The sequence below is a fragment of the Chanodichthys erythropterus genome, chromosome 2, assembly GCF_024489055.1.
Source record: "Chanodichthys erythropterus isolate Z2021 chromosome 2, ASM2448905v1, whole genome shotgun sequence".
NCBI lineage: Eukaryota > Metazoa > Chordata > Actinopteri > Cypriniformes > Xenocyprididae > Chanodichthys > Chanodichthys erythropterus.
The window spans coordinates 2,790,508-2,818,480 of NC_090222.1; the positions used below are offsets into that span (position 1 = coordinate 2,790,508).

General features: G+C 37.6%; 2 protein-coding genes across 2 annotated transcripts in view; one reads left to right on the forward strand and one right to left on the reverse strand.

The window, feature by feature from the left end:
• Nucleotides 1-4,937: 4,937 nt before the first annotated feature.
• The window catches only part of atg5 (ATG5 autophagy related 5 homolog (S. cerevisiae)), a 33,305-nt gene continuing 10,269 nt past the window's right edge, over nucleotides 4,938-27,973 (reverse strand). Inside the window, exons 7-8 of the mRNA XM_067391570.1 lie at nucleotides 20,277-20,394; nucleotides 4,938-6,199 (exon numbers count right to left, since the gene is read on the reverse strand). Of these exons, the coding sequence (XP_067247671.1) occupies nucleotides 6,063-6,199; nucleotides 20,277-20,394 (255 nt within the window). The 3' untranslated portion in view covers nucleotides 4,938-6,062. The remainder of the gene's footprint in view (nucleotides 6,200-20,276; nucleotides 20,395-27,973) is intronic.
• Nucleotides 26,722-27,963, forward strand: LOC137024238 (uncharacterized). Its single transcript, XM_067391557.1, has 2 exons — nucleotides 26,722-26,931; nucleotides 27,028-27,963. Exons 1-2 carry the CDS (start codon nucleotides 26,857-26,859, stop codon nucleotides 27,694-27,696), a joined length of 744 nt encoding a protein of 247 aa, XP_067247658.1. The 5' UTR covers nucleotides 26,722-26,856; the 3' UTR covers nucleotides 27,697-27,963.

The window sequence follows — 27,973 nt, forward strand, 5'->3', positions numbered from 1 at the left end:
GGTAAAAGTTAGCAACACAGCAACCCTACAATTACGAGATGCTTCATGTGCACTTCCGATGAATAGATCCATGACTTGACAGACAAAAGAAGCAGTCACCAAATCCAAAGTGTAAAAACTCAACACCACACAAATCATGAAACTGTTAGTAACACCACCACCACAGGCCTATGAATATATCACACCATGTCACTATAATAATCAAATGCACATGAATACAAGACAACAAATATCACTGCAGAAAAACATTAAAATCCCTTGTACTCTGACCAGCTGTGACCACAACAGGAACTTTTTATTGATTATCTGGGCTGCCATGCTGGATATCCCACTAAATATGAAATCTCATTAATCTAAAAAATCCCCCTCCTTACAAAGCTAGGAGTTCAGTGGTCCATTTCAAGATGAAAATCTGACAAAGATACATTTAGTGCGGCAAACTTTCCTTCAAATAAACACTTCAAAACAAACAAACAAAAAAAAAAATCCCATGACGAATATACATTTTTAGAGAATTGATCAAATCTGTCAGAACTGAATGTCAAGAAGATATTTTCATTGTTAAACAGATGTGGTAATACATGGCTTATGTGTGTCCGAATCCAGTTCTGAGAACGCTGACTACATCAAATGGAATCCCTTTCAGCTCTTCCCAAATTGTACATTTATAGGTCCCATGTGAGCATGTGGATTATACTTGATAATTGGCTTTCTCCATTTCCCGCTGCATGATGATGTCTGAATCACTCAAGCTAAAAGGGGAAACACAGTTACTGAAACAACTTTGCTTTCAGAACATTGAGAAAACAGTGAATGGACAGAACAGCAAATCACAATCCACTGACGTGGTCGTGTTGTTTAAAACGAGTATAAACATGAAAAGTCACAGGCTCTTTGGAAAACGTGCAAAACTCCAAAAAAACATCGCTATACGTTCCATTAACCACAGTTTCCAGCTGAAATACTAAGGCAATAAAACACCAACTTTTATTCTTATTCTTACACAAATTATGATTTCAGGGGCAAATTAAAGACTCACAGTTATCAGCAAAATACAACGTTATGTCCTCAAAACACTTTTACCATATGCATGATTTGTAAGCTAGCAGGCCTATATTTTGACGTTTGCAACACATAATCTTTTCTGGCATAGTAAACTTGTTCGGTAACTCACCTGGTGCTGCAGTGCACTTGTGAAGTGAAGCGCTCGATATGAGTCAAACCAAACACAAGTCAAAGAGATAAAAGAAGATGCAAGCAAGCTCGAACGACATGGTTGCTTTGCTGTTCTTAACACTAGGCGCATTTCACTTTATTCTCCTTCAAACCACTAGATGGCAAAAAATTCACCACTTTTTTAACAATCGCGTTTGACGATGCACGCGGAAATTTGGCTGATCCTCAACGCTATCGTGACAGCAAGGCTGTTGATTCTGTGCTAATTTGATTTAATATTTAATGCTTTTTAAAATTTCGTAGATTCATTGTAGCAAATGAGAATTTGATCAAATTAATGACTATATTTTGAGACAAAGGTCTTGTCAATGATTTTCAGTTGTTTGGTAATGTAAAAGTATGGTATTTGTGGTAAAAAAAAAAGCACCCCTGCTGATGAAAGGCACATCATAAAAATAGTAAATTAACCCTCACCGGACATTTCATTTCTAAGTGGCCGCATTACACACAACAACAAACGTGTAAAACGTTGCCAGATTCACATTCATCTGTTTCAGATAAAACTGAACCGCTTTAAGCGCTGCTCGCTGGACACTTCACTTTGATACCTGCAAGAAGCACTGAAATGTCGCCACATGGCACGTTTATCAAAGTTTAAAAATATCCATATTAGCATGTTTCCACATTGATTTTGTTTTTATTGTCTGTGGTTTTATCGACAATTGTAAGGAATTAAAAAATACACGAAAAGTCTTTTGTATAACAAATTACCATATTTGCCCACATGCTGTCTGCTGTGAAGAAACAAAGGGGGAAAATGAAGAAAACAGGAAAAGAAAGGAAATCAAAGGAAAGTGAAAGAAGGTAATAAATAAATGAAAGACAAAAGAAAAGGAAAAACAATCTGAAAGAATGATGTGGTGGTGGTCATCATCATCATTGTCCCCTAATGATCACAGCTCCTCGGGGGCCCTCAGCACCTGTCCATTAGGGGCCGAGGTTAATGACAGGTTGGCTCTCTGTGACGGGGGTCTGAAGAAAATTAGAGGGCAGCTGATGTTGGAGAAGAGAGAGTTTTGTTGTTTGTTCCTCAGTGATCCTCCCCCTCCTCGCTATCAGCTCCAGGTGTACCGCGGGTACGAGAAGACCGCTCTGGTCGGACGGAGGGGAAAGTTGTCTTCTGACACCTCATATAAGTTAACAGGGCTTGGCTGACTTATGGCCTTTGAGTTTTACTTTTATATCCCAATCAGCAAGCGTAGGGGAGTGGACGGCGCAAGAGTAATGTGCATAAAGTCACATATGAGAGAGCTGAAGGAGACATGAACCCTGTCCGCTTCCTCATTAAATTAACTTCAAAGAGGGTTCACCGCCTGAAACGGTCAAGACTTCACCTACTTCCCATGGAGGACATCAAGAAACGAAGGAAATGAAGAAATGAGCTTGAAAAAAGAAAAAGCAGAACCATTTTTACTGCTCTTACGACATGCATCAGAACAAATGTCTGAAGGAGAGATGACAGAGGAAGACGCAGAGGAGGAGAGTGGCTCCTCTGATCTTTTAAGTGACGGGTTTACTGGAATCAGCGAGCGGGTCTAGGACAGCTCTTTATTTAATGAACACATGAAGAGTGCTCGGCCTCACTTTGATGTCCTCGCCGGCCGCCTCCCGCCCGTCTTCCTGTGCCTGAGAAAACCAGCGGCCCTCCCCCAACACAAGACCACCGCACTGAAGCGCTTCTTTACAGTTACGAACAAAACAACATGAGCTTCTGAGGTCACCGTCAAATCAAATTCGTTTTGTTTTTCAACATTGGAGTATTTATTATAAATGATGTATCAGTGCACATCATGATTGTGTTAAATTCATGTTCTGGTAATCTTGAATCAGAATAACTTCTCCTCCCTCTTGCAGCATCTCTTCTCTTCTCTGATGACGAGGGCGGGGCAACCTGTCACTCACATGAGATCCACCAATAGCAAACCACAACCATCCAATTATGAATTTGGATGTGTCGAAGCTCATGCTGCTTGATATGAAAACCGTTTTGTCATATAATTATAAACACACTAGTTTGTACTGCAAATTATTTATACCATTTACAGCACTTTGTTATTTTATCAGTTATTTACCTATAGCAGCTAATTAATTTGAAGTTCAATCAAAGAAAATATCTTTTGCATTGCAAAATAAGGTTGATAAACTGTCTAATTTCGAGATTAATATCAAAAAAGAATCAGCCTACGAGTAGAACAGAATATACACATTTTCTAAATGCGAATAATTCTCAGATGACCTACTGTATTTTTAGAAAAGGTAAAACAATTGTGTTATCAGTTCTGTTATTACTGGAATTTAGCTAAACTCTTATGAATAAAGCTTCTTTATTGGCATCAACGGTTCCATGAAGAACATTTAACATCAACGGAATCTTTCCATTCCACGAAAGGTTCTAGGGATTATTAATTGTTCTTCACACCAAGAAGAAATGGTTCCTTTAAGGTTCTTTGGGGAAATCTTCTGTTGAAGCACTAGGAAAATCCCACTTTATGCCAATCTTCATTTCCATAAGTGTATCGTGATCAATCTAGTCATCAGTAAAGGGCTTTGGACTGTTGAATGCCAGTTTCCTTCAGCTTCAGAGGGATATGTCACATGAACGAGATGAGCAACTGAGAGTTAGTGTAGAGTTAGTGAAGTTAACGCTTTATTGCAGACCGCTGGATTTTTAACATCTTCTTGACTCATTCTTTGAATCTGAAGTAGAAACTGACCTTTTCTTCAGTATTGTAACATCAGAGTGAAACAAATGAGCGAAAAAGACAAAACGAAGGCTGGGACTTGGTTCAGTTCATCAGATGGAGGCCGATCTTGCTGTCGAGTGTATGAAAGGAGTGGGTTTAAGCGCACTAAATGATCCGAGTCCGTCGTTTCACCGGAAGATCGAATTATATTTGAAAAATGCCTCTTTTTTTCCCAAAATGAGACAAGCGTGAATGAATTGTTCACAATAAGATCAATAACACACATTTGATGAATTTTCATTTCATGTTGATTTTAACATTACATAATGAGTTCATGTGAAAATAACACTACGGTTTGAAATGTTGATTGTGGATGTTGCACTAAATGTGTTAAATGTTGGTAACACTTTAGTTTAGGGTCCAATTCTCACTGTTAACTAGTTGCATATTACTAGAACATTGGCTATTTATTAGTACTTATAATAATATCTTCTACATCCTTAATCCTAAACTTAACTACCTTACTAATTAAGGTAACACTACCTTAATGAACATGTATTCACTATTAACTATGACTTTTCCCTCAGTAAACTCCTAATTTACTCCTTATTAATAGTAAGTTAGTTAAGTTTAGCTATTGGGTAGGATTATGGGATGTAGAATATGATCATGCAGAATAAGGCATTAATATGTGCTTTATAAGTACTAATAAACAGCCAATATTTTGGTAATATGCATGCTAAAGGCACTAAAATATAGTGTTACTCTCATTAATAAGCAGTAATTAGGAGTTTCAGGCAAAAGTCATAGTTAATAGCGAGAACTGGACCTAAACTAAAGTGTGACCTAAAAGGTTTTTTTTCTTTTTAATTGTAGCCAGAGTGTCTGTATGTGAATATAGGAAGCAAATAATAAGCCTCTTTTCTCTGAATAAGATCCTGAGAGAGCTCTGATTAATAAACACAGAAACGTAACACTGCATAGCTATAAAATAGTTTTAATTAAAAGCATTTTAAATTAAAACTAGCAAAGACAGAAAAGCAATCACCACATGAAAATGCACATTTGAACCGTGTTATCAGTAGTGACGGGTTGCAGCATCTTTATTTCTGTAATTATTGGGAGTCATACGAGGAATGATATAAACATCTGAAAGTTTGTACACAAACAGCGCTGTGTTGAGAAGAGTCTGCCGAGAAGTGGGCCGGTGGTGGCGTAAGCGCTGCGGTTTTACCCGCTGTCTCTCTGTCTCAGTCTGGGGTAAAACACTCACCGATTCCTCTAAACGAATAATCACTCTCAGCTGTGTGTCGTCTGCAGCGCTGATCTACAGTCCCCACATCCCCCCAAACACAGACACACAGTCTGCTGCAGGTTGTAAATAAACGGTCAGAAGAGGAAAAAAATACTGTAAGGTTAATTAGTTGGAAGCGGTGTGATCTGTGAATGTGTTTGTTTGGACTTTGACTTACTTTTTATACAACAAATGCCCAGTTCAAAGCTCAAATTTAGCCTCTAAACAAATGAAAACCTTTTCCCAAGTAGATGGAGAAAAAACCAAGATAGTTAAAAGAAGGTAAAGCATATCATTAACGGTGTGCGGGAAAGAGAGCTTCATTGTGCTACATTAGTCTGGGACTGTGACTAATGGCCTCCAGCGAGCCGTGTGACCCCCTACACGCCAGCCAAAACCACACACATCTGATCATGTTTATATGAAGTCATCATCACCATCGTTTCTCCTGCTTCAAGTTTTATGCAAGAATTCCATCTTCATTTTCACACCTCATCCATAAAACGTTGATAATCAAGTCCTGTAGTACGAACAGCGGTTTAGAGGCCTCATTAACAGCAAACAGGATTCCTCCTAACCATTAAAAGATCTGAGAGTCTAAGCGTACGTTACTCAAATTAGAGAGTGGGAACGGGAGAGTTAATGTGGGAGTACAATCACATCAAGCTTGTGCAAATGTATGACTGTAAGAACTTTAAAAGGCAGCAAGTACACGGGACCCGTCATGGGTTCTGTTGCCGTTCGATGACCGTCGCTCAGTAAGGCCACTGCAGGGGCGAGAATGAGAAATCAGGAATGGAAGTCTCTGCAGATCTTTTCTCCGGAATTCTCCGTCGGATCCTCTGGAATCAGTCACTGGGAGCCGGGATGATGCTGATGTGGAGGAAGTTGTCTGGGTGACTCAAGTGTTCGCTCAGCCACTGGATGGGCGTCTCCAGTAGGGGCTCGATGCCGTGAATCATAATCTGGAATCTCTTTGGCTGATCTGGAATAAGTGGGATGGAGAGAAAAGGACACAATTAGGCTTTAAAGGTAGTCCAGTTGAAGTCATGTCAGAAAAAAAAAAGGAAAGAAAAGCTTGCATGTTCCATGGAAATTAATTCACTAGTTTCCCGCAACCATAGCCGCTGTCGTTCCAGTTGGGTCAACAATACAGAACTGTCAATGTTAATAATGGAGGAGTAATAACTTCTATTGGTTCGAATCAAATTAAAGTGTACATAATGAACATCTTTTGTTCTCCAGTGTTTTTCTTTATTTACAGGTGTTTGATTCGCACATAAACACACTTCAAAAACGCCACCATTATTCTCTTAAGGTTTGTGCGAACTGGATGTTGCGACCAACTTTACTTAAGTGTTGTGATGCAGTTTTAGTGCGAATACCGGATGAGAAAATAGAGGGTATGGCTTGTTTTTTCCTGCTGGGAATTGATTGGATGTAGAAGTGGGTGTCCATTCAGCTCACTGACAGTTGGAGGGGATGAATTGTTTATGAATGGTTTACTATAAATATTAGTAATGTGCACTAACAAACAGGGTCAATTTTGACCTCGTGCCGACTGAAGGGTGATTTTGTGTCAGCTCAACCAGAGGTCCCAGGCTAAATATTTTGATTTTGATCATTTCTTTTCTGATGAAAGACGAAGAAAGCCAAAATATTACATGTCATGGATGAATATTTACGGAGTAATCTAATATTTTGTAGAGGGGGGGTGAAAACTTTTCACCCGAGATTTATTTTCCGTTTTCACTTATTTTGGTCTTTCTTCAGAAAAAAATATTAAAAAATGTAGTTTCCGAAATTTGGCTGATTTGACCCAGAATTAATCGTTAAAAAATTTCATATTCCATAATTTTCACATTTAAAATTTTTGTATTGAAAGTATGGTAAATACTGGTAAAATATACCAACGATTACATTTTAAAAATAAACATTTTTTGGCATACCATATAAAAATAACCTGTATCTGAATTTTATAACAATTAGGCTATCCATGTCATGGTGGAAACCATGTAGCCTAACAAAATTTCATTAACAGCAGAAGTGAAATCTTATCGTAGTTTTGAAATCTGGGTACAGTCTTGCGTTTTAAAATCACGTATGGGGGAAGTTGGGCCCCATCAGCGAGGCACTCAAACATGACAAGTATAGTTCACTTTTTACACGTACACGAGGGTCAGCATACAGCGCAGCGCTGGATTTTTGTAACCGTGTGTACTTTGTACACGCAGGTCGCACATTAACATTTAATTTTTTTGCAGTAATTAGTTTATCCACAAGGTGGCAAACGTGCTCTGGGGGCCTCAATTCGCAAGGTAGTCGAAGAAGAAAAAAATCTGCATAAACAGAACAGACGGGAACACGTGCAAGCTACAGCGACTATGGAGGCCTACATAGACGAGAGATTGTGCAAACAGGTTAGAAAGTGCCCTCATTTGTACAACTCTAGCATGAAATAATACAAAGATGTTTACATGGGCTGCAACTCGTGGCGGAGATTGCTCAAAACTACGCGTACGAATAAAGTATGAAGTATACTTTGCAAGGCTGTGCATTCGATTGCGTGTGTGCGCATAAAAAAATAAAAAATAAAATAAAAATTATTCCCAAGGCTTAAGATGGTAAGCTTTTTTTTTTCAGATGTATTTCTAAGAAAAAAAAAAAAACATCTTGTATTCGAAACAATACATAACTGAATTAAAATATAAATATTAGTTGAAAAACACAAAAAATTAAAATTAGAAATGGCAATGAACTGAAATAATTTTAAGTTGAAGCACCAAATTTATTAAATGGAATATATAAAAACTAAAACTGAAATAAAAAATATTTAAAATATTTAGAAAAAAAAAAAAAAAAAAAAAAAACGAATAAAATGACAAACCATAATGAAATTACTAAAAATTCAACTAAAATTAACATAAAACTAAAAATATAAAAATAAAGGCCAATTCAGAATATTTTAATAAAACTGTAATTAATGTGTGTGTGTGTGCTTTTGTTTATATTACATTGTGGGGACCAAATGTCCCCATGATGTAATATAAACCTGAGTTCACCTACATCGTGGGGACCAGCCAGCGGTCCCCACAATGTAAATGGGTTTATAAATCATATAGAATGAGTTTTTGTGAAAAAGTAAAAGTTTGCACAGTTTCCTGTGAGGGTTAGGTTTAGGGGTAGGGGCAGGGTAGGGGGATAGAATGTACAGTTTGTTCAGTGTAAAATGCATTGAAGTCTATGGAAAGTCCCCACAATTCACAAAAACAAACATGTGTGTGTGTGTGTGTGTGTGTGTGTGTGTGTGTGTGTGTGTGTGTGTGTGTGTGTGTGTGTGTGTGTGTGTGTGTGTGTGTGTGTGTGTGTGTGTGTGTGTGTGTGTGTGTCTGTGAGAGAGAGAGATTTATGGAGTCAAATTAATGCCTTAAAGTTTTGCACAAAAATAAAGTTTTGTAAAACACAAAAAAGAATTGAGCTATAAAAAAATGTTTTGCAAACAAAAATAAAGAATTGCAAAGGAAAATAAAATATTGAGCGGAAAAAAAATAAGTTTTGCAAACAAAAATAATAAATTGCAAAATAAAATAAAGTAGTGCAAAAATAAAAATATAAATCAATTACAAAAATCAATGACAGCTGTAATCCTATTTTATCTTTGCCACATATTTTTCATGCTCAAACCTACAAAATCATTTGTAACGCTCATTTTATTCTGCGTTTCAGTCAAGTGTGCGCTCACGATACCGGTTTTCTTTTGCGCTGCACTGTTCTGTGCGGATCTCTTTATGGCACTGGTTTGACGTGGGGGTGGAGTCAAGAAACGGGGGCACGCCCCCGCGAAACACGTCATCGGCAGGAGACGCAGATCGCAACAGAACAGGGCAGCGTTTCCCAAAAGCATCATAAGCTTTTGTATGGGAAACCAATGGAGCTACGATCAACTTAGGCTTACGATGCTTTTGGGAAACGCTACCCAGATCAGATCAAGCATAGAGACCGAGCGCATTTATTATAATCTGAAAACCACGCCCACCGGGGGACAAACAATCCAACAGTCTCCATTGACTTTGTATTGCGTGAGGCTGCCTTCTTGTCTTTTCTGACTCATTACAATAAACAGAACAATGCCTAAAAGCTGCTGTGTGACAAGGTGTACAGCTAACAAGCTAAAAAAAAAAACAGAAATACGTTTTTATAAGCAGTCGAACCCAAAAAACGAATGTTTAAGGACACAAAAGTGGATACAGGCAGTGAGACAGAGCGCAACGGGTCATATTACTATAAGAAATGCATTGGAGGGGGTCGTAATCGGTGACAACATATGCTAAACAAACCAACAAAAACAAACCATTCATTATTTTTCACCATGTCAAAGAATGATTTCACCTCTCGCCGATTACGTTCCCTTCCAATGTATTTCGCGGGGGCGTGCCCCCGTTTCTTGACTCCACCCCCACGTCAAACCAGTGCCATAAAGAGATCCGCACAGAAAAGTGCAGCGCAAAAGAAAACCGGTATCGTGAGCGCACACTTGACTGAAACGCAGAATAAAATGAGCGTTACAAATGATTTTGTAGGTTTGAGCATGAAAAATATGTGGCAAAGATAAAATAGGATTACAGCTGTCATTGATTTTTGTAATTGATTATATTTTTATTTTTGCACTACTTTATTTTATTTTGCAATTTATTATTTTTGTTTGCAAAACTTATTTTTTTTCCGCTCAATATTTTATTTTCCTTTGCAATTCTTTATTTTTGTTTGCAAAACATTTTTTTATAGCTCAATTATTTTTTGTGTTTTGCAAAACTTTATTTTTGTGCAAAACTTTAAGGCATTAATTTGACTCCATAGAGATTATACTAAATTTTACTCAAAAGCATGATCTAAGTCTGCAAGTCATACTAACAAGAAATGATGTAGTTCCAACCACACATCTTTGTGCTGCTGTTTGCGATTGTTTGTTGGAACTACAGTTTCAGGAAACACAGAATCACTGAACTTTGTTGATAATGATGAAATGGAGATCATAGAGGGAAACGCAGCCCTGATAGAGAGAAGTCAGATTCATACAAGGATAGAGATATGAATTCTGCCCAACTGTTAGTATGGGCTGTTAAATGCCATCAGCAAGATTAATATCTAACAGTTCTGAACAATCCAAATGCTTGCATTAAAAACAATATAACCGTAAAATCTGTCTGCGTTTTTGTTTTCTTTCTGGAATAAAACTTTGATATATTTTGTAGCTTGTTGCCATTAATACTGCTCAATGGTATTCAAGAAAATGATAAAGTGCTGCTCCCAGAGTCAGCATAATGTAGTGCTGTTGGCGACACTAGAAAATGAACCCTTTTTAGTGTGAGGCCTGAGCCCCAGAACTGCTCAAAGGCTTGAAACGCTCCGGTATGCATCACATCCAATGGATAATAGCACTATAGTAACACGACTGGATGCTCTAGGAACGTTACAAAGCAGTACAAGCTTGACGTGAATTTAATATTCATACGTTTTCCTACTGTATGACTCATAATTTCAGCACCTGCAAATGGTTTGACATGTTGGTTTGAACTTGGTCCTGAAGAACTGGTACATTTGGAAGTTCCCAAGATATGACAGGAGAATATGCAAAATGCACATTACCAGTTAAAGGTTTTGACACACCTGCTCATTCTGTTGGATAGTCATAATTACTTTATTTAGGAATTTAATATGCTACAAACTTGTTGATTGCTTTTCCTTCACTTTCCTCTTCAACCATTTCACTCCAATTTCTTTAAAAAATAAAATAAAATAAAAACCAGTTTTGAAAAAGGATATGCAGGCCCAATTCATGTCAACACAACTTTGAAAAAATTAAAGCATTTCAGCACTTAATTTATGTTGATTTTGAACATTTACACATGCATTTTTTGAGGGGAGCATTTGTTGGCCTTTAAGGACTCTTATTATGGTGGGCCTACCAATAAAGGGTATGCATCAATGTCCCTCAGCTGGACTGAGTGGCAAAAGAACCTGCTGCATGACTGGATTTAATAGGGGAAACTGTGAAAACACGAGTAAAACTAACGAATTGGAAAAAGGTTGGACTCGAAGGTGTTTCTTACAACTTGTCAAATAAACCTAATCCATGGATATTGACATGCAGCCAGGAGTCGTGTTTCCTGACATTTATACGTGCCTGATTTCGACGGCGGGGAAATACAATATTTTATGTAACTACTATATACTGTAGGTAGGTTTAAATCTGCGTAATCACTTATATCAATGTTATATCGTCATATTGTCCAGCCCTAAAACTTGTATAGTTTTTGACAGTGTTTATTTAAAAACACCAAATTATGCAGAATATAAGATGGCAAATATTCAATTGATGAGTTGTCAACACAATATAAAACAATACAATATATACGGTATGATTTTACCTCAAAATCCAACAATGACACAAAATGATAACTGCAGATCTATGTTTCTCTTCTCATATTCAACTTTAATGTGTTTGCAGTCATGTTTTTTCTGTGTTTTACATTCTTGTCAGATGAGTAAAAGGTAACAATAGACAAAATCCCTTGTGATAATGATTCAAACTTCTTTGTAAAGAGTTGGAATTGTTGTAGTGGAAACTACGTAAACAGCCCTCAGAGCAACCATGCCAATATCATTACTGCTTAATCATCACACTGAACAAGTTCACACTGCGTCGCTAGTTACATCTGACTGGAAAATTGAAGGAAACGCTAGAGGCATAACATTACCCTGTTGAACTATGGAGGTTAAATGGCTAATGCAGTTGGAGGGAAGGAGTTTCAGTTTGACAGCAAGTGATGTGCGCTGGATGACCTTCAACACTACTGAGCTCCATTATGACCTGCTGGATCACTGGCAAATGAGCAAGAGATAGCCGTTCGGCCCTTAAAAACGTTTGCCGAAGTTTCCGGATACGAACAGCACAAGCGAACATGCACGCATAAGCACTTCATCATGTCTGTTCGACCTCCTCCATTTATCAGCAGTCTGATGAGTTGTAGCTCAGGGCTGGAGAGGTTGGGGACACAGATAACGTGGGCACAGGAAGGAACTTCTCCTCATAATGCATTCTTTTGTTTATTAAACCAGTGGTCAAAAAGGCATGGCCTCAGCTTTCCCTCTGCCCGCTGTCAGCTCAATTATCTTAAACTAGACTCATGCATCATCTGCGCTTTCATTAGGCACAGCTGTCAATAAGCTCAAAAAATGCACTTTTTTTTAATTTCTGCATGAAACAAGTAAAAAAGTTTTTTTTCTCTCCACGTTTTAATGGTTTGGAGATAATGCTTTGTGACAGAAGACTGAGATGTGGATACCCTGTTTAATATGGTATCACCATAACAATCATATTTATTTATTTCTAATGGCAAATATCATCTGGCCACTATAGGCCTGTCTATATGTACTTTGTTGTTGCACTGCTTATTTTTCTTTCCAATATTACCTATGATCTGTGCTGGGACAATAGACCTACTATTTAGACATATATATAAATTAACTGAAGTACATTATAATTTGTTTTATATATTTAAAATTTAGAAATACCTGCTATATAGTAGAATTCATTTAAGGCATGACTTTATATTTTAGGAATAAATTCCTGTATTTATTAATGAGTAAACTGAAGATTGCATTGAGTAATTGGCAGCATGTATTTTTCCTCTTTTTTTTTCTCTCTATTGTATTGTTGTAAAATAAAATAAAAAACCTTGTAAAAAACAAACTATTAAAAACATTTCTGATTAAAATAATGCTGAAATAATAAAAAAATAATAATACAGTCATTAGGTAAAGAACCTTAACTAAATGAAAATGAGAAATGTTGACCTGGCAATTAAATGAAATTAAGATCTGATCTGAAATTAAAGTTAAAGCAAGTTAAAAGTTATAAACTGGAAAAAAATAAGAAAAAAATAAAAACTAACACCAACTAAAACTAAAACTGAAATAAAAATAAATTAAACCTAAATAGCAATATATATATTATATATATATATATATATATATATATATATATATATATATATATATATATATATATATATATATATATATATATATATATATATATATATATATAAATATATATATTATATATATATATATATATAAAAAAAAACGAATAAAGAGACAAAACATAAAATGAACTCAAAAAAAAAATTAAAAATAGAAAAATAAAATCTAATTCAAAATAATAACTATAATAAAACTAAAATAAAAGTTAGAACAACACTGTTGAAGATTTATTTTGGTAATTGCAAAAATATGTTGTGGTTAAGATTATTGTTTTTATTATTATTAAGTAATAATATAATTGATGATGATGATGATGATGATGATGATGGTGGTAATAATAATAATAATAATAACATCAATCATAATAATGACATACAAAGGTTCCATGAACCATGTTAGTGAATAATAGTCAATTTCATGAAATCAGTTTAAACTAAGGAGTGTTTCGGCAGGTGTTGCACATGTCCTTCAGAAGCAGTCTTCTGTTCAACAGGAAAGAGTACAAACCCATGCCTCTCACAAATACCAAGAACAGGGACGCAGCTCCTGCAGGCAAATATGACTAAACACATGATGACCATTTCAGACACAAGCGCACACACTTTCGTCAACAAACCGTCCACGTAATAACGGAACTGACTTGAAGCCAATTTAAGCTACAGGGTTATTGGAATAAAAAAAATACATGAGAGATTTATGATATCTAAAACACTGAACACAGCTCAGAGTTTATTGTTAACAGTCAAGCTGGACGAAAACAAACTCAAGAGCGGTCTAAAGAGTCCACTGACCCTGATTTGAAGACATAGCGATGAGCAGAAGGAGGTACTCATTCCTTGAAGTCGCCTCTGTGAGCATGTCTGCCCCCGTGGAGTTTGTACGGGTGTAAGGTGGGAGCGTCCCCACTGTCACTCTCAGAATGATGCAAGGGGAATTCAAACAAACACAATGCTTTCTTTTGGCAGTTATGACAAACGCCCACTGGAAAGCCCTAGCATGGGTCTTCTGTGCGACATAAGTATTAAACTATATCTGTTGGATTGACCTTAGTGTCGCTAGCGCTAGTGTTGACACGGTACCAAAACGTCCGTGGTCGGTGTCAACACCAGCCGAAGGTTCTCGGGGTCAGGTCTGGGTAAAGGGATGTGGCAAGAGATGATGCAGAGCGTAGGCAAAAATAAAGCACAAACAAAAACAGACCAGCAGCTGGACTCACATTCCTAAAAATAAAATTTCCATGACTTTTGAGGCAAATATTCATGACCTAACGTTCCAGGAAACATCTGTATATACATGTAAAATAAGAATAAAAATCCACGTTCACTTTCTTAATCATATAAAATACTGTCTGAAATGCACTGTGATTAACATACATCAATGGGAGGCAATGATGTTGAAGGGTTAGTTCACCCCAAAAATGAAAATTCATTCACTACTGTGCGTTATTCAGGTTAGGTTGAGCTCTGCTTGTGTTCGCTGATCAATGCGAGTAAAAGTCAGTTTTACGATCTCTTTATGAAAGTTTTGAAGCGTCAAAGTGGAAGTTGCAAAGGCGTCTATGGAAGGAAATCTGACAGCATTCTGTCATCAAAAATATCTTAATTTGTGCTCTGAAGATGAACGAAGGTCTTACGGGTGTGGAACGACATGAGGGCGAGTAATAAATTACAGAAATTTAATTTTTGGGTGAACGAACCCTTTAAATAAGTAAATAAAAGTGTTCACTAACACTGACAGTAACTTTACAAGGTGGCAGTGCCAGAGAAACTTTTGGAATACAAAATTTGGTAATTAAAAAGATTTTAAAACAGCTTTGCCTCCTATTTACCATTAATCTTAGGGTTTAATCACACTAGGCGCTCTGAACCGTGCCCGAGCGCGTTTGACCCCTAAAGCCCGGTTTGTTTGTGTGATCGCTCCGTTCCCTGCCCATGCACGGTTTGGTTAGCCGGCCCTGGCCCGCTTGAAAGAGGACCAGTTACTACTTTTGTGTGCGCAACTGTCATCATTATGATGGCAAACATCTTTATTACTGCTTTTGTTGGTAGTACACTTATCCATTCATGTAATTAATTTGAGTGTATTTGGGTTTATAACGGGTCTGGTTCTCACCTTATTGATGAACAGGAATTGTAGTTTGCAAGTAAAGCTGCAAATTCCTCTATTAACGTCAGCTGCTTTCGTAATAATCCTCTGATACGTGCAATTGAAAATCACTGCGTGGCATAAATTATAAATAGCCTATATATTATGCAGTATCTTAGCAAAAGTGCATGTTTTCTTCCATTCAAAAAGTTGCGGCGTATAGCGTAAGTGTGCTCCGGCCTGGAACGTTGAGTGCAGTGTGAGTGCACACCAGCAGGGGTCAATCGCGCTCGGGCTCGGTTCAAGGCAACCGTGTGTGAGTACAGCCTTACTGGACAACCATCAATCAAGATATTGGGCCTCATTTATCAATCTAACACAGAAACGAGCACAGATCTGATCGCAGAAATCATCTTACGACAGGGTTCACATGCGATTTATCAAACATTCACATGCTAGCAATTCTATCGTACGAATGATCGTACATTGATAAATGTGGCGGCTGAAAACAATTTAAATATTACGCCCCTAAAAACTCATGGTTTAGAAGCCTCGCCCCTAGAGTTTACGACACGGTGAAACCTAACCCGGCCAAGAAGTAATCTCATAATTGCAAACAATTAGGCTACATTAATTTATATGTATAATACTGGTAAATAAAACAAAACATTCATTGGCCTACTGTAGTTCCCTCCAATCAAAACAGCCATGTCTGTTTTCAGGCCTTCCCACTAAGCTCTCTCCAGCACTGGAAAGCTTTTCTAATATAAACGCGGGTCCTAATGATATTGCCCAGTCATTACCCTTCATTCCAGTGATATTCTTTTGAGCTCTTTTGTATTGTCTCATCTCTCTTTCTGCAGTTTTTATTATATTTTTTTCAAATCTCCCTCTTGCTTCTCTCTCCTCGACTGTTATAGCTAAAGCTGATTGGTTACATGTTTGTTGTTGCTGTCGGCCCGACAAACTTCCAAACAGTGTTTTTCAAAATCTACTTACCGCACCTTTAATTATTTAAATTAAATATATGTTGTGTACTTTTATAGCCTATAGACTTAATTTTATTCAGTTTTCCTCGGCTCAAAGAAGCGCTGCAGGTGCGTGATGTGACAATGTGTGAATCATGTTCTGCTGTTTATGCTGCTATGTAAAGCTAAACTCCTGAAAAAAAAAAAAAAAAAACATAATTGTGTGGTATTTATCAAACACCAATCTATAATAATTTAATTTTAATTTGACAATCTAATTTTAACGGTTTATGATCAACTAATGAGCTTCGGTTGTTTGTCAGGAAAATAATCTAAACGATCAAAAAACTATCTCATTACAATTCTCCACCAGATTTACTAGGATGCACATAGATATGATCATAGCCACCACTCACGTCCAAATGCGTTTGTGCAAATGGTTTTCATAAATGAGGCCCAATGTCCCCATTTTAATTCCCCGAAAACAGTCGGGTTTATTTTTTCATTTCTGCAATTTACACCTGCAAAGTTTAAACAAAAGTGCCAGACGTCACTCCATGCCAGGGTCAGAAATGAACGAACTTTTCCATTAAGGGGCCCCCTGAAAATTTCCAGGGGCTTTTTTTTTTTTTTTTACCTTCATAAGTGCAACTTTTTTGATTAACTGTGTTGTTTTTTATGTCAAAAACATAAATTTAAGCAATTACTTAGAGGGATAGTACACCCAAAAGTGAAAATTATCCCATTATTTACTCACCCTCAAGCCATATTAGGTGTATCTCCTTTCAGACAAACACAATCAGAGTTATGTTAAAAAATATCCTGGCTCTTCTCAAGCTTTATAATGGTAGTGAATGGGGGCTTACGATTTTGAAGTCCAAAAAAGCACATCCATCCATCATAAAAGTAAACCATACAACTTCAGAGGGTTAATAATATTATATTAATAATAATAATAATAATAATAAAAAACTGATCAGTCATTTTTGCCTTCACTGCTACAAAATATTTAGGAATTACACCTTTTTTGTGGGTGTTTGTCTTGAGCACTGACTGCTCTGACAACTCGTTTCATGTAAGATTAGTGTGGGTGGTTGACACAAAATACTTCGTGAACATTAATTGACATGGAATATTTGTGAAATGAATTTGTCACAGTGCAGGATCATTTCATATCAACTTGTTAAAGGGTTTGTTCACCTGGAAATTAAAATTATGTTGTTGTTCCAAACCCAAATTTGTCCACTTTTCATATTTAATGAGCTCTATTTATGCATGTTGATCAATGAGTAAATGTGAATAAAAGCCAAAATTAAATCTGTTCATCATATAAAGCGATCGTCTTCAGGAGACTTGGATTAAACCGCTCAATTCAATGGATTTATTTTACCATCTCTTTATGAACGTTTTGAAGAGTCAGTTTTGGATGAAAGGACTTTCAATGGAGGGACAGAAATCTCTCAGGTTTCTCTTCATTGGTGTTACAAAGATGAACAAAAGTCTTGTGGGTTTGGAACAACATGAGCGCGAGTAAACGATGACAGAATTTATTTTTGGGTGAACTATTCCTTTAAGGCAAAACTTCGAAAACAAAAAGCTCTGCCCTATAGATTAAATGTATATTTTAACCAAAACTGCTGATGATAATCCAATAACACATTGTGTAAACAACCCAGAAATACACAATCCCGTGTATCTCACATCAAACACAAAAAATTCTATAATAAGTTTTATTAAACGCCCTTTGATTTCTAACTTCAAAATGTAGATCATAATCCAGATTAGATCATTTCTGAGTCACTAACCCCTTTTCACTACATTACCGAGGTAAAACGCTCTATCATGAGAGGCGCTGATGGAGGTGGGCGGGCCAGCTGGAGGTTTCCCCACTGATGCCGTGGGCTGACATGAAGGGCTGATGGGCGGGGGTTTTCTGTGCAATTCATTTATTTGAAATAATACCACCACACACCCTCTTCTTCACTATAAAACCTCTCACTATTCTGACCAACTTCTAAAGCAGAACATAGGGAAATTTTAGAGTATCGTGTATCGCCGTTTCGATATATATATAAAATCTTTATCTTATTATGAAAAGCGTAGGAGAGGCCACACATTTGAGCATGTCTCCATTTTTACCCCCAAAATGGTACAAGTCTATCAACAGATTCCATTGCACTGGGCGTTTGAAATGCACATTACAAGTCAGTCTGGCTAAAGCATTCTTGGCTGCAATTCCTTTTTCTATTTATCTGAGGGAATCCCCATTCCGTTACAGGACTGTAAGTCATCTGTGGCATTAAAACACCAAAGCTTCTCACAGATTACTGAAAACTGCTGATAAAACAAGACAAAACAAGACAAGACAAGATAAAACAAAAAGTAGATATTCCCTCGTGCGTAACTGATGAATGAATAATCAAGCCAACATGAATTGAGACCATGTCGAGAACCGTTGGGTATCTTAGCGATTCCGATTCTGCTTATCGATTCTGATTCAGTAATAAAATAAGAACAAATAAACAAACTAGCAATAGCAAGTGAACCTTGATACAAATTAAATAGTGGTTTTAGTTTTTCAGTTAGGTCTAATACATTTTTTTTTTTTAAATACATTAATTATAAAATATAGATGAATCCTTATTAAAGTTACAAAAGTGATTCAGTCAAGATTAGCAACTTATTTTCTTTTTATTTTATTTATACACTGCCTTTCAAAAGTTTGGGATCAGTAAGATTTGTAATGTTTTAAGTCTCTTCTGCTCACATTTATTTGATTAAAAATACAATAAAAACAGTAATATTGTGAAATATTACTACAATTTAAAATAAGTGTTTTCTATGTGAATATATAGTAAAGTGTAATTTATTCCCTGTGAACAAAGCTGAATTTTCAGCATCATTACTCCAGTCTTCAGTGTCACATGATCCTTCAGAAATCATTCTATGCTGATTTGCTGCTCAAACATTTCAAAAGAACAGCATTTATCTGAAATAAAAATCTTTTGTAACTTTATACAATACCGAAAAGTTTGGATTTCAAAGGATTTCTATTTCAAATAAACGCTGTTCTTTTGACAGAACACTTACACAAGACTTTTTTTAGGTTTTAACAAAAATACCACAGCAAAAACAGACTAATATAAATTAGTCGGATTGCTTTCCATCGGCTATCGAGCGGAAGATGACAAATCCCATGATTCCACGCTCATTCACAGCATCATCAAGCTACGCCTTGGTTCTGAATAAGCGACCTCTAGCGGCGAAAATTACATATTGTGCCTTTAAGAGAATGCCGACCGCGTGTATGAGAATATTTTGATATAACCGTGTGTGTGTTTGTCCATTCAATCACAAGAAGGAAGAAAGAACTCAATTCAGTACTCACACACTTCTAAAATCACATTAAAATGTGCACACACACAGGAATCGATAAGCAAAAAAAAAAAAAAAAAAAAAAAAGAATTCCAGAATTCCCAATCCTAACCTTGAGACAGAAAAGGCATTTCCCAGGTTGAGCAAGTAGATGTATTTCCCTGTAATCTCAACACTTCTCTCTGTGCCGTTATCAAAGCAAATCCCACATATCTGAAAGAGGCAGAGCAATAACAAAGCACAAAGTGCCACTTTCTCTTCAAGCAAAGCACCAGGCCGTTCAGACAAAGCAAGCAGGCCTTGAAGCGGCACAGATGTGCTCCGTCATGCAGGCAGCTCTGCCAGCAGGTGCTCCGTTTGTCACTGCTATTGTCTGCTTATCTACTTCCTCTCAGGAGAAACCCAGACCGCCTCTGTTTTGGCTGAGGATTCCATTCAAGCAACCCTGATTTGTCTTTTCCTTTCTTTTCCCTTTTCTCATCTCCTCTGTCAATCTCCAGATGTAGAGATGTGTTTTCCTCTAATGTCTTCCCCACTAATCTGCAATTCCTTCCTCCTGTAAGAGATAAGTCTGCTCACACGGCTCACCTTCCACACATATGACAGCAGGAAACAGCTCCTTCAGCAGGTCTCCCAATGTAAGCGGGTGTCCGTCTGCAGACACCGGCCGGAAGAGCTTCTGGATGAACGGCCTGTCACTCATCGTCTAAAATGGGACAGATATGAAAACTGTTAGAATGATTATGACAGTACAATCACAGTGTAAAGTTCTCAAAAAAGAGCTTGTGTCATCCCCCAGATGTCATCGTTGTAAAACATGTAAAGGGTCAATTATGCATGTTTTTTGGGAATGCAGGAAATTAAAACATTTCTGGAAGGCAGTACATGATCTAACTGTTAAGATTGTGGAAACCCCCTTGGACATTACACCAACACTGTACCTCTTTGGTACTGAATTGGACAAGACACTGGACAACACATGCAGGAAGAGGATTATATTAATGTCGTATATAGCAAAGAAATGCATCTTGCTCAACTGGAAACAACAAAGACCACCATCATTCAATCTGTTTAAACAAATCCTAAATTAAACTTTAAGGCTGGAACAATGCTCATATGTCCTAGAAAATAAGTGGGATGCCTTCAGGAAGATATGGGAACCGCTTATGGACCTCTGACACTACAATGTTTGGCATGTATACATAACATTTACAAAGGTTGAACTGTGATATGTGACCATGGATTGACTTGATTTAACTCGCTGTTTTTTCATATATTTATTTTTTTTATTTATTTTTTTTTTATTTTTTATTTTATTTTATTTTTTTTTATTTCTATTTTATTATTATATATTTTTTCTCTTCTGTGCGTTATGTTATTAAAATGTTAAAAATCAATAAAAAGATAATTGAAAAAAAAAGAGCTTGTGTCACTGAAGAATGTCATTTCCACACAAAAACAAAAAACTATCAATTAAAAACATAGCGTATGTTAAAGTCTATTAAGATATTGATATGTGAGACTGTGTTATAGTTCATTTAGCAGAAGTTCTGCCAGCTGCAACATCAACCAACTCCCCTTTCAATAGAAACATTTACTGTTTACAGAACTTTTTTTTAGGTCAATTCTGAGTTAAAAGAAATGTTCAGTTGTCTAAAAATGTTACTGATACTACTTTCAATTCATACAGGCGTGAATTGACATTTCCTTCAGCCCGGGGCTTATTCATTTCACTTCTGGTGTGAAAAGGCCTTTACATTTGCCAAAACTTTTTTTGTTATTAAGAAACAAATGTGGATGATGTTGACAACTGCAAAACTCTAGATTATGCCTTTATAACTTTGGATCAACATACAAAACTATCCATTATTATTCTTATATTGCAATATTATTATCCTTATATAGCAATCATTACAAGCACAAGTTGTAAAGGTTGCTGACTAACACATTCATTATGTCTGCTGACCATTACAAGCCCATATTGGACAATAAATTCAAATACTATTATTTAAAATTAATACATAATTCAAAATCAAACAAACAAACAAAAAAAAAAAAATCAGCCAAACAGCCAATCAGAAGAGCATGTGGGTGGAGTCTCTCTGCAAGCGCACTGCACTCGCAACCAAATCAATCCAAAATCGCAGCCAATCAGAAGAGCGTGTGGGCGGAGCCTCTCTGCAAGCGCACTGCATTCGCAACCAAATCAATCCAAAATCGCAGCCAATCAGAAGAGCGTGTGGGCGGAGCCTCTCTGCAAGCGCACTGCACTCGCAACCAAATCAATCCAAAATCAGAGCCAATCAGAAGAGCGTGTGGGCGGAGTCTCTCTGCAAGTGCACTGCACTCGCAACCAAAGCAATCCAAAATCGCAGCCAATCAGAAGAGCGTGTGGGCGGAGTCTCTCTGCAAGCGCACTGCACTCGCAACCAAATCAATCCAAAATCGCAGCCAATCAGAAGAGCGTGTGGGCGGAGTCTCTCTGCAAGCGCACTGCACTCGCAACCAAATCAATCCAAAATCAGAGCCAATCAGAAGAGCGTGTGGGCGGAGTCTCTCTGCAAGCGCACTGCACTCGCAACCAAATCAATCCAAAATCGCAGCCAATCAGAAGAGCGTGTGGGCGGAGCCTCTCTGCAAGCGCACTGCATTCGCAACCAAATCAATCCAAAATCGCAGCCAATCAGAAGAGCGTGTGGGCGGAGCCTCTCTGCAAGCGCACTGCACTCGCAACCAAAGCAATCCAAAATCGCAGCCAATCAGAAGAGCGTGTGGGCGGAGTCTCTCTGCAAGCGCACTGCACTCGCAACCAAATCAATCCAAAATCGCAGCCAATCAGAAGAGCGTGTGGGCAGAGCCTCTCTGCAAGCGTACTGCACTCGCAACCAAATCAATCCAAAATCGCAGCCAATCAGAAGAGCGTGTGGGCGGAGTCTCTCTGCAAGCTCACTGCACTCGCAACCAAATCAATCCAAAATCAGAGCCAATCAGAAGAGCATGTGGGTGGAGTCTCTACAGACGGACTGCACTCGCAACCAAATGGATAAATACATGATCAAATTCATAAATATTTCACCATTTTAACATTAAAAATACATAGTGAGTGACTGAAACCATCTTTGTCTAAAAATACACTGAGTTGAACTTGTTTCCTTTCAACATTTGAGGTGAATTATCCATTGTCGCTTTCAGTTTAAAGGTCACACAAAATTAAAAAAAAAACTCACATTAGACGCTTTTAACATTAATTAAACCATTATAAAATATATAGAATATCATTGTCATACTTTGTATGAAATATTAGAAACCATTTCTAAACTAGAATCATTGTGTGTCACCACTGCAGCTGGTTAACACTATGGAGAGCTTACAACATAATTAATTTGATAATATCTCTTCAGTTAGCGGCTGTTTTAAACCTACACTAGTTGAGTGTAATGTTGTGAATAGCGGAATAAGATATTGAGTGGATTAACAGCCGGTAGTCATGGCATAGTCTTTCCTTTGGCCTTGAATGAGCAGGCAAGGTGTCGAATGCTGGACAGGATCCAGTTTTCACACACAACTTGCATGTGGTCAGTGACGGAGGGTATCATTCTGTAAGATCTGGACCTGTGGTGACAAACAGTGGCCTGACAAACAATAGGAGTCAATCTTGGTGCTGTGAAAAGGAAACTGGTGACACAACGGCTCAGGTAGTCCAGCTGACACCGACACCCTCGGGTCTCAGGAAGAGAAGGTGTCTCAGGATGCTGCGGCCTCGATCAGGTTACCAGAAAAACTGACTCACTGCTCACTAGCAGCGAGATCATCTCCAGAGCCGGAGAAGAGAGAGTGTGAGAAGTGACAGCTACTTCGTTGCATTTTTAAACGGCAGCATTAATTATTGACCTCAGCATTATCCAAAAGGCTCCTGATACCGATGAGAAGTGTGATACTCCGGGTGCCGACACTTTCTTTTCAACTCCCCTGACACCCAACCTGGCAAACCAGCACATGAACCACACAACAGACATCATTAGCCTTTCCCTAAAAGCAAGAGAGCAGAGAAAAGAGACGCTCTCAGGTCTCATGATCAGAGGCTGACTCTACTCTGTAGAATATGCTGATAATTGTAGGTTCTTTCAGCAATAATCAGAGTGTAAAACACTAAATGAGTCACTGGTGGCAGGCAGTAACCCTGGGCCTGGTCTGATTCAGGTTTTAAAAAGTAAAAAAAATACCAAACAGTTGAGATATTTGCATATTAAAAACATTCAAACTGTTAAGCATTTCGGATAATTATATTCAAATATTATGTTTGAATAAAAATATGCAAACTATATATGTTATGGACTCCCATATTCCTCTACCACTAGGTGGTACTGCCCCAAATATTTAGGCATCTTCAAAGCACAGTAAGTTTCACAACAATACACCAATACTCATGATCTGAGGCCAAACTATTCAGAAGTTTTCAGCAAAAACAGCTTTTTTCATGATTTCTTGATCAGTAGGTGATGTTGTGCCAGTGATCTGCTCACGTAACCTCAAGGCAAAGATGCTCAGAATCAACATAAAATGCAGGTGAATACAGGCTGTAACACAACATAAGAGTGAAGGAAACTTCGACTTATTTCCATGAATCAATTCTTTCAAATGTTTCGTTTTAATGAACCAGTTCCAAAAAATTCAGCTATTCTTTCATATCACATGGTCCCCGAGATGCTTGTGTGGCATATTACATGGTCTGAAACGTTACAAGAGTGCAAAAGTTGGTTCCAGAAGTAAAAACTCCATTCATTTTCTCCATAGGGAAATTGATTTTTAATGATAACATATAAACCTTTAACAACAGCTCTACCGTGAGCTATGACGTTGTTAATTAATGGTATTTGCTTCCGTTGATGCCGCCTGACCGCATTATTTCAGCTTATTTTTAAAATAATCATGTTTAAAACAGCTCTTCATGAAGCACTGCGCATGATGTAATCGTGTCATCTCCCGATGCTCTACACTTGTAAATATTTATATATCAGGGGCGTTTCCTCTGAGGAGGCAAGGGAGTCAGTGCCTCCTGAAAAAGACTGGATGAGAAAATAATCAATATTACAAAAATAAAAATGCAAATGTTACAAAATTTGACATTCGTTTTTCTAAAGAAACACCCGCAGGTGAAGTTACAGTGGGAAGTCTGCGTCTCTGTGCCTCCCTTCAGCTCACAGAAACAAAGCAGAGCCCGTATAGCGTGCGGTGGGTTTAGTGGGGGGTAATAGAGAATGAATGGGGGAAAGTCACATCACATGACAGGAGGCACTGCCTCCATCGCGTCACGATCGGATATGACCATGAAACCGGTACGAAGCTTTTTGTATTAATTGAAATGTCTCCTTTAATAATGTTTAAAAACATGACATACATTTTATCTTCATATTAGAAATTATTGTTTTTTTCAGTTCACACCATCTATTTTGTCACATCTATGAAAGTGTACTTGGGACATGAATAATAAAATGAGAAAAAAGTCCCATAAATATCCACCTGTGTTTGTCAAGCTTAACGACTCAGCCCCGTTACATCAATTAACATTAAAAAAATAACTTTATTTCAACATTATTCATGATTTCTTAATATCATGCATGCCATGCGCTCTCCATTTATTCACTTGATTTAGAGCAGTGGCCAATTTGGGCCAAAAAAAAAAAAAAATCACAAACTCGTCACACCTAAATTTTTATTATTATTTTTTTGTTAAGTTTATAAAAAAGTAATGTAAAGTTAGTTGAACTATGTCTGAAATGTTCAGAGCAATCATGAGAATACTGATTTTAGCTCAAATTCTGAAGTTAAATGATGAGGTTTCTGTCACAAAAACTGCCCATTTCAGGCTTTAATAGCAAAAGTGTGAGATTTTATGTAACTTTTATATTTGCAATTACTGAATTAGTGTGAGGGACATCTGATTAATAGGAAAATGTTGATTTTATCACAAATACATTTTATAATAATATTCAGAGAGCTCCCACAGTGTCCATAACTTAAAATAATGACCAATAATAACAGGGATTTGATGCCTGAGATGGGAAAATAAGGTTTTCTGGAAGTTAAATATGTCATTACAGTTTTTTCCAATTGCTAACACACTAAAATGACATGCACAGCACAATTATTTAAACTGACACACAGAGAGCAAAACTTCTTCTCAAGTCTCCAAAAGTCTAAACACCTTTTCTGTTTTACACACATTTTGCATTTCAAAATAGCACTTTTTAAATTCACTAAATACAGTTCTCTGCATAAGACACAACAATCTGACATAAAGTCACATGTTTGCCATTTCAAAACACTGCCATTCAAAATGACACTACATGAGCTAATTGGCCAATTACATGTGCCACCTGGCCAAACACCTCAGTGGTTAATTGTTAACACTTCAATCAGGATGTAAGCACTATGAAAAGACCACAGGTGAGAACCTTTTTTTTTTACAACAACAATGGAAGACATTGCAGAGAGAGGAAGAGGAAGAGGAAGAGGAAGAGGAAGAGGGAGGTTGAGAATAAGAGGGGGAGGAAGAGTGAGAGGTAACGGTAGAGCAGGTAGAGGAGTTCATGGCCAAAGAAGACAAACACTTTCAAATGAAATCAGAGCAACCTTAGTAGATCATGTCATCAACCATGGGTTGACAATGCGTGAGGCTGGACAGAGAGTGCAGCCAAACTTGAGCCGTTTTACTGTCGCCTCTGTCATCCGGACCTTTAGACTGGAGAACAGGTATGTAACCAAAATTTCATGTAGTACACATGTAGTATACCCCATGTCATAGTGTATCAGTTGGGTGACACCTGTTTACTTAGTGTATGACATCAGCCATTCATGAACTGTACAAGTTTCCTGTACAATGTACTCTACTGTGGGGGAAAATATTTAGGCTGCATTGTCCAAGCCCTATATATATTTTTATTTTTATTTTTTCTAAAGGACTGAGAGACGACACCATGGTGGAGGAAGGGGCCAAATGTTCACCGGGGTACAGGAAGCTGCCATTGTAAACTTGGTTTTGGAAAATAATGAAATCAGATTACGAGAAATTCAAAGCCACATCATCCAAGACAACACCTTATTCAACAACATTCAACGAGTTAGTCTGTCCACATTGGCTCGCATTCTCAAGCGAAACCAAATCAGAATGAAACAACTTTATAAGGTGCCGTTTGAGAGAAACTCTCAAAGAAACAAAGAGTTCAGACGAGCATATGTGGATGTAAGTACTATATTGACTGCAGTACACTACACACAACATTGTTTCCCAGTGTACTGGATAACACCATATTGAGTGATTTTTGTTCTTTGTTTTCAGGGAGTACTGGAAATGGATGCTCATGCAATCCCACATGAGTTCATCTTTATAGATGAGGCTGGGTTCAACCTAGCAAAGACCAGAAGAAGAGGGAGAAACCTCATTGGCCACAGAGCCATTATAGATGTTCCTGGCCAACGTGGTGGGAACATCACAATGTGCGCTGCCATCTCCAATATGCATGGTGTCCTCCACCGTCATGCCAAACTTGGACCATACAACACAGCCCATATTCTCAGATTTCTGGACAGACTTCACAACATTCTCATACCACCAGAGCGTATGAATGATGCAGACCATCAAAGAAACCGGTACGTTGTAGTATGGGACAACGTGAACTTTCATCGTGCAGCCCCAGTCCAAAACTGGATTGCTGACCACCCAACATTTCTCGTGCAATACCTCCCACCATACTCACCATTTCTGAACCCCATAGAAGAATTCTTTTCGGCATGGCGGTGGAAGGTATACGACCGGCAGCCCTTTGTGCGCATGCCTCTTGTGCAGGCCATGGAAGAGGCATGTGATGAGATTGATGTGGGTGCAATTCAGGGATGGATAAGGCACTCAAGGCGCTTCTTCCCTCGATGTCTGGCAAGGGAAGATATTGCCTGTGATGTTGACGAGGCGTTGTGGCCAGACCCGGCTGTGCGGCAAGATGCTGCCTAATTATTTTTCTTGCCTTTTTTTTTTGTTTGTTTTTTTTACTGTAATATATTTTTTTTCAGAAATTTTCTTTTTCAGTTTACTTTTTTTGTAAGAATATTTTTGTTCAGTCCCATGTAAATATATCTGCTGTGCTTATGTTGTACTGACTTGTTTACTGTAGTGAAGGAAAAAAAATAAAAATGTTGCAACAGCATGTGTGTTTATCTCTAAATATTTCTGTGCATGTGAACAATCTGATACATATTTTAGTATTATGGCAAAGCATACTAAAGATGGG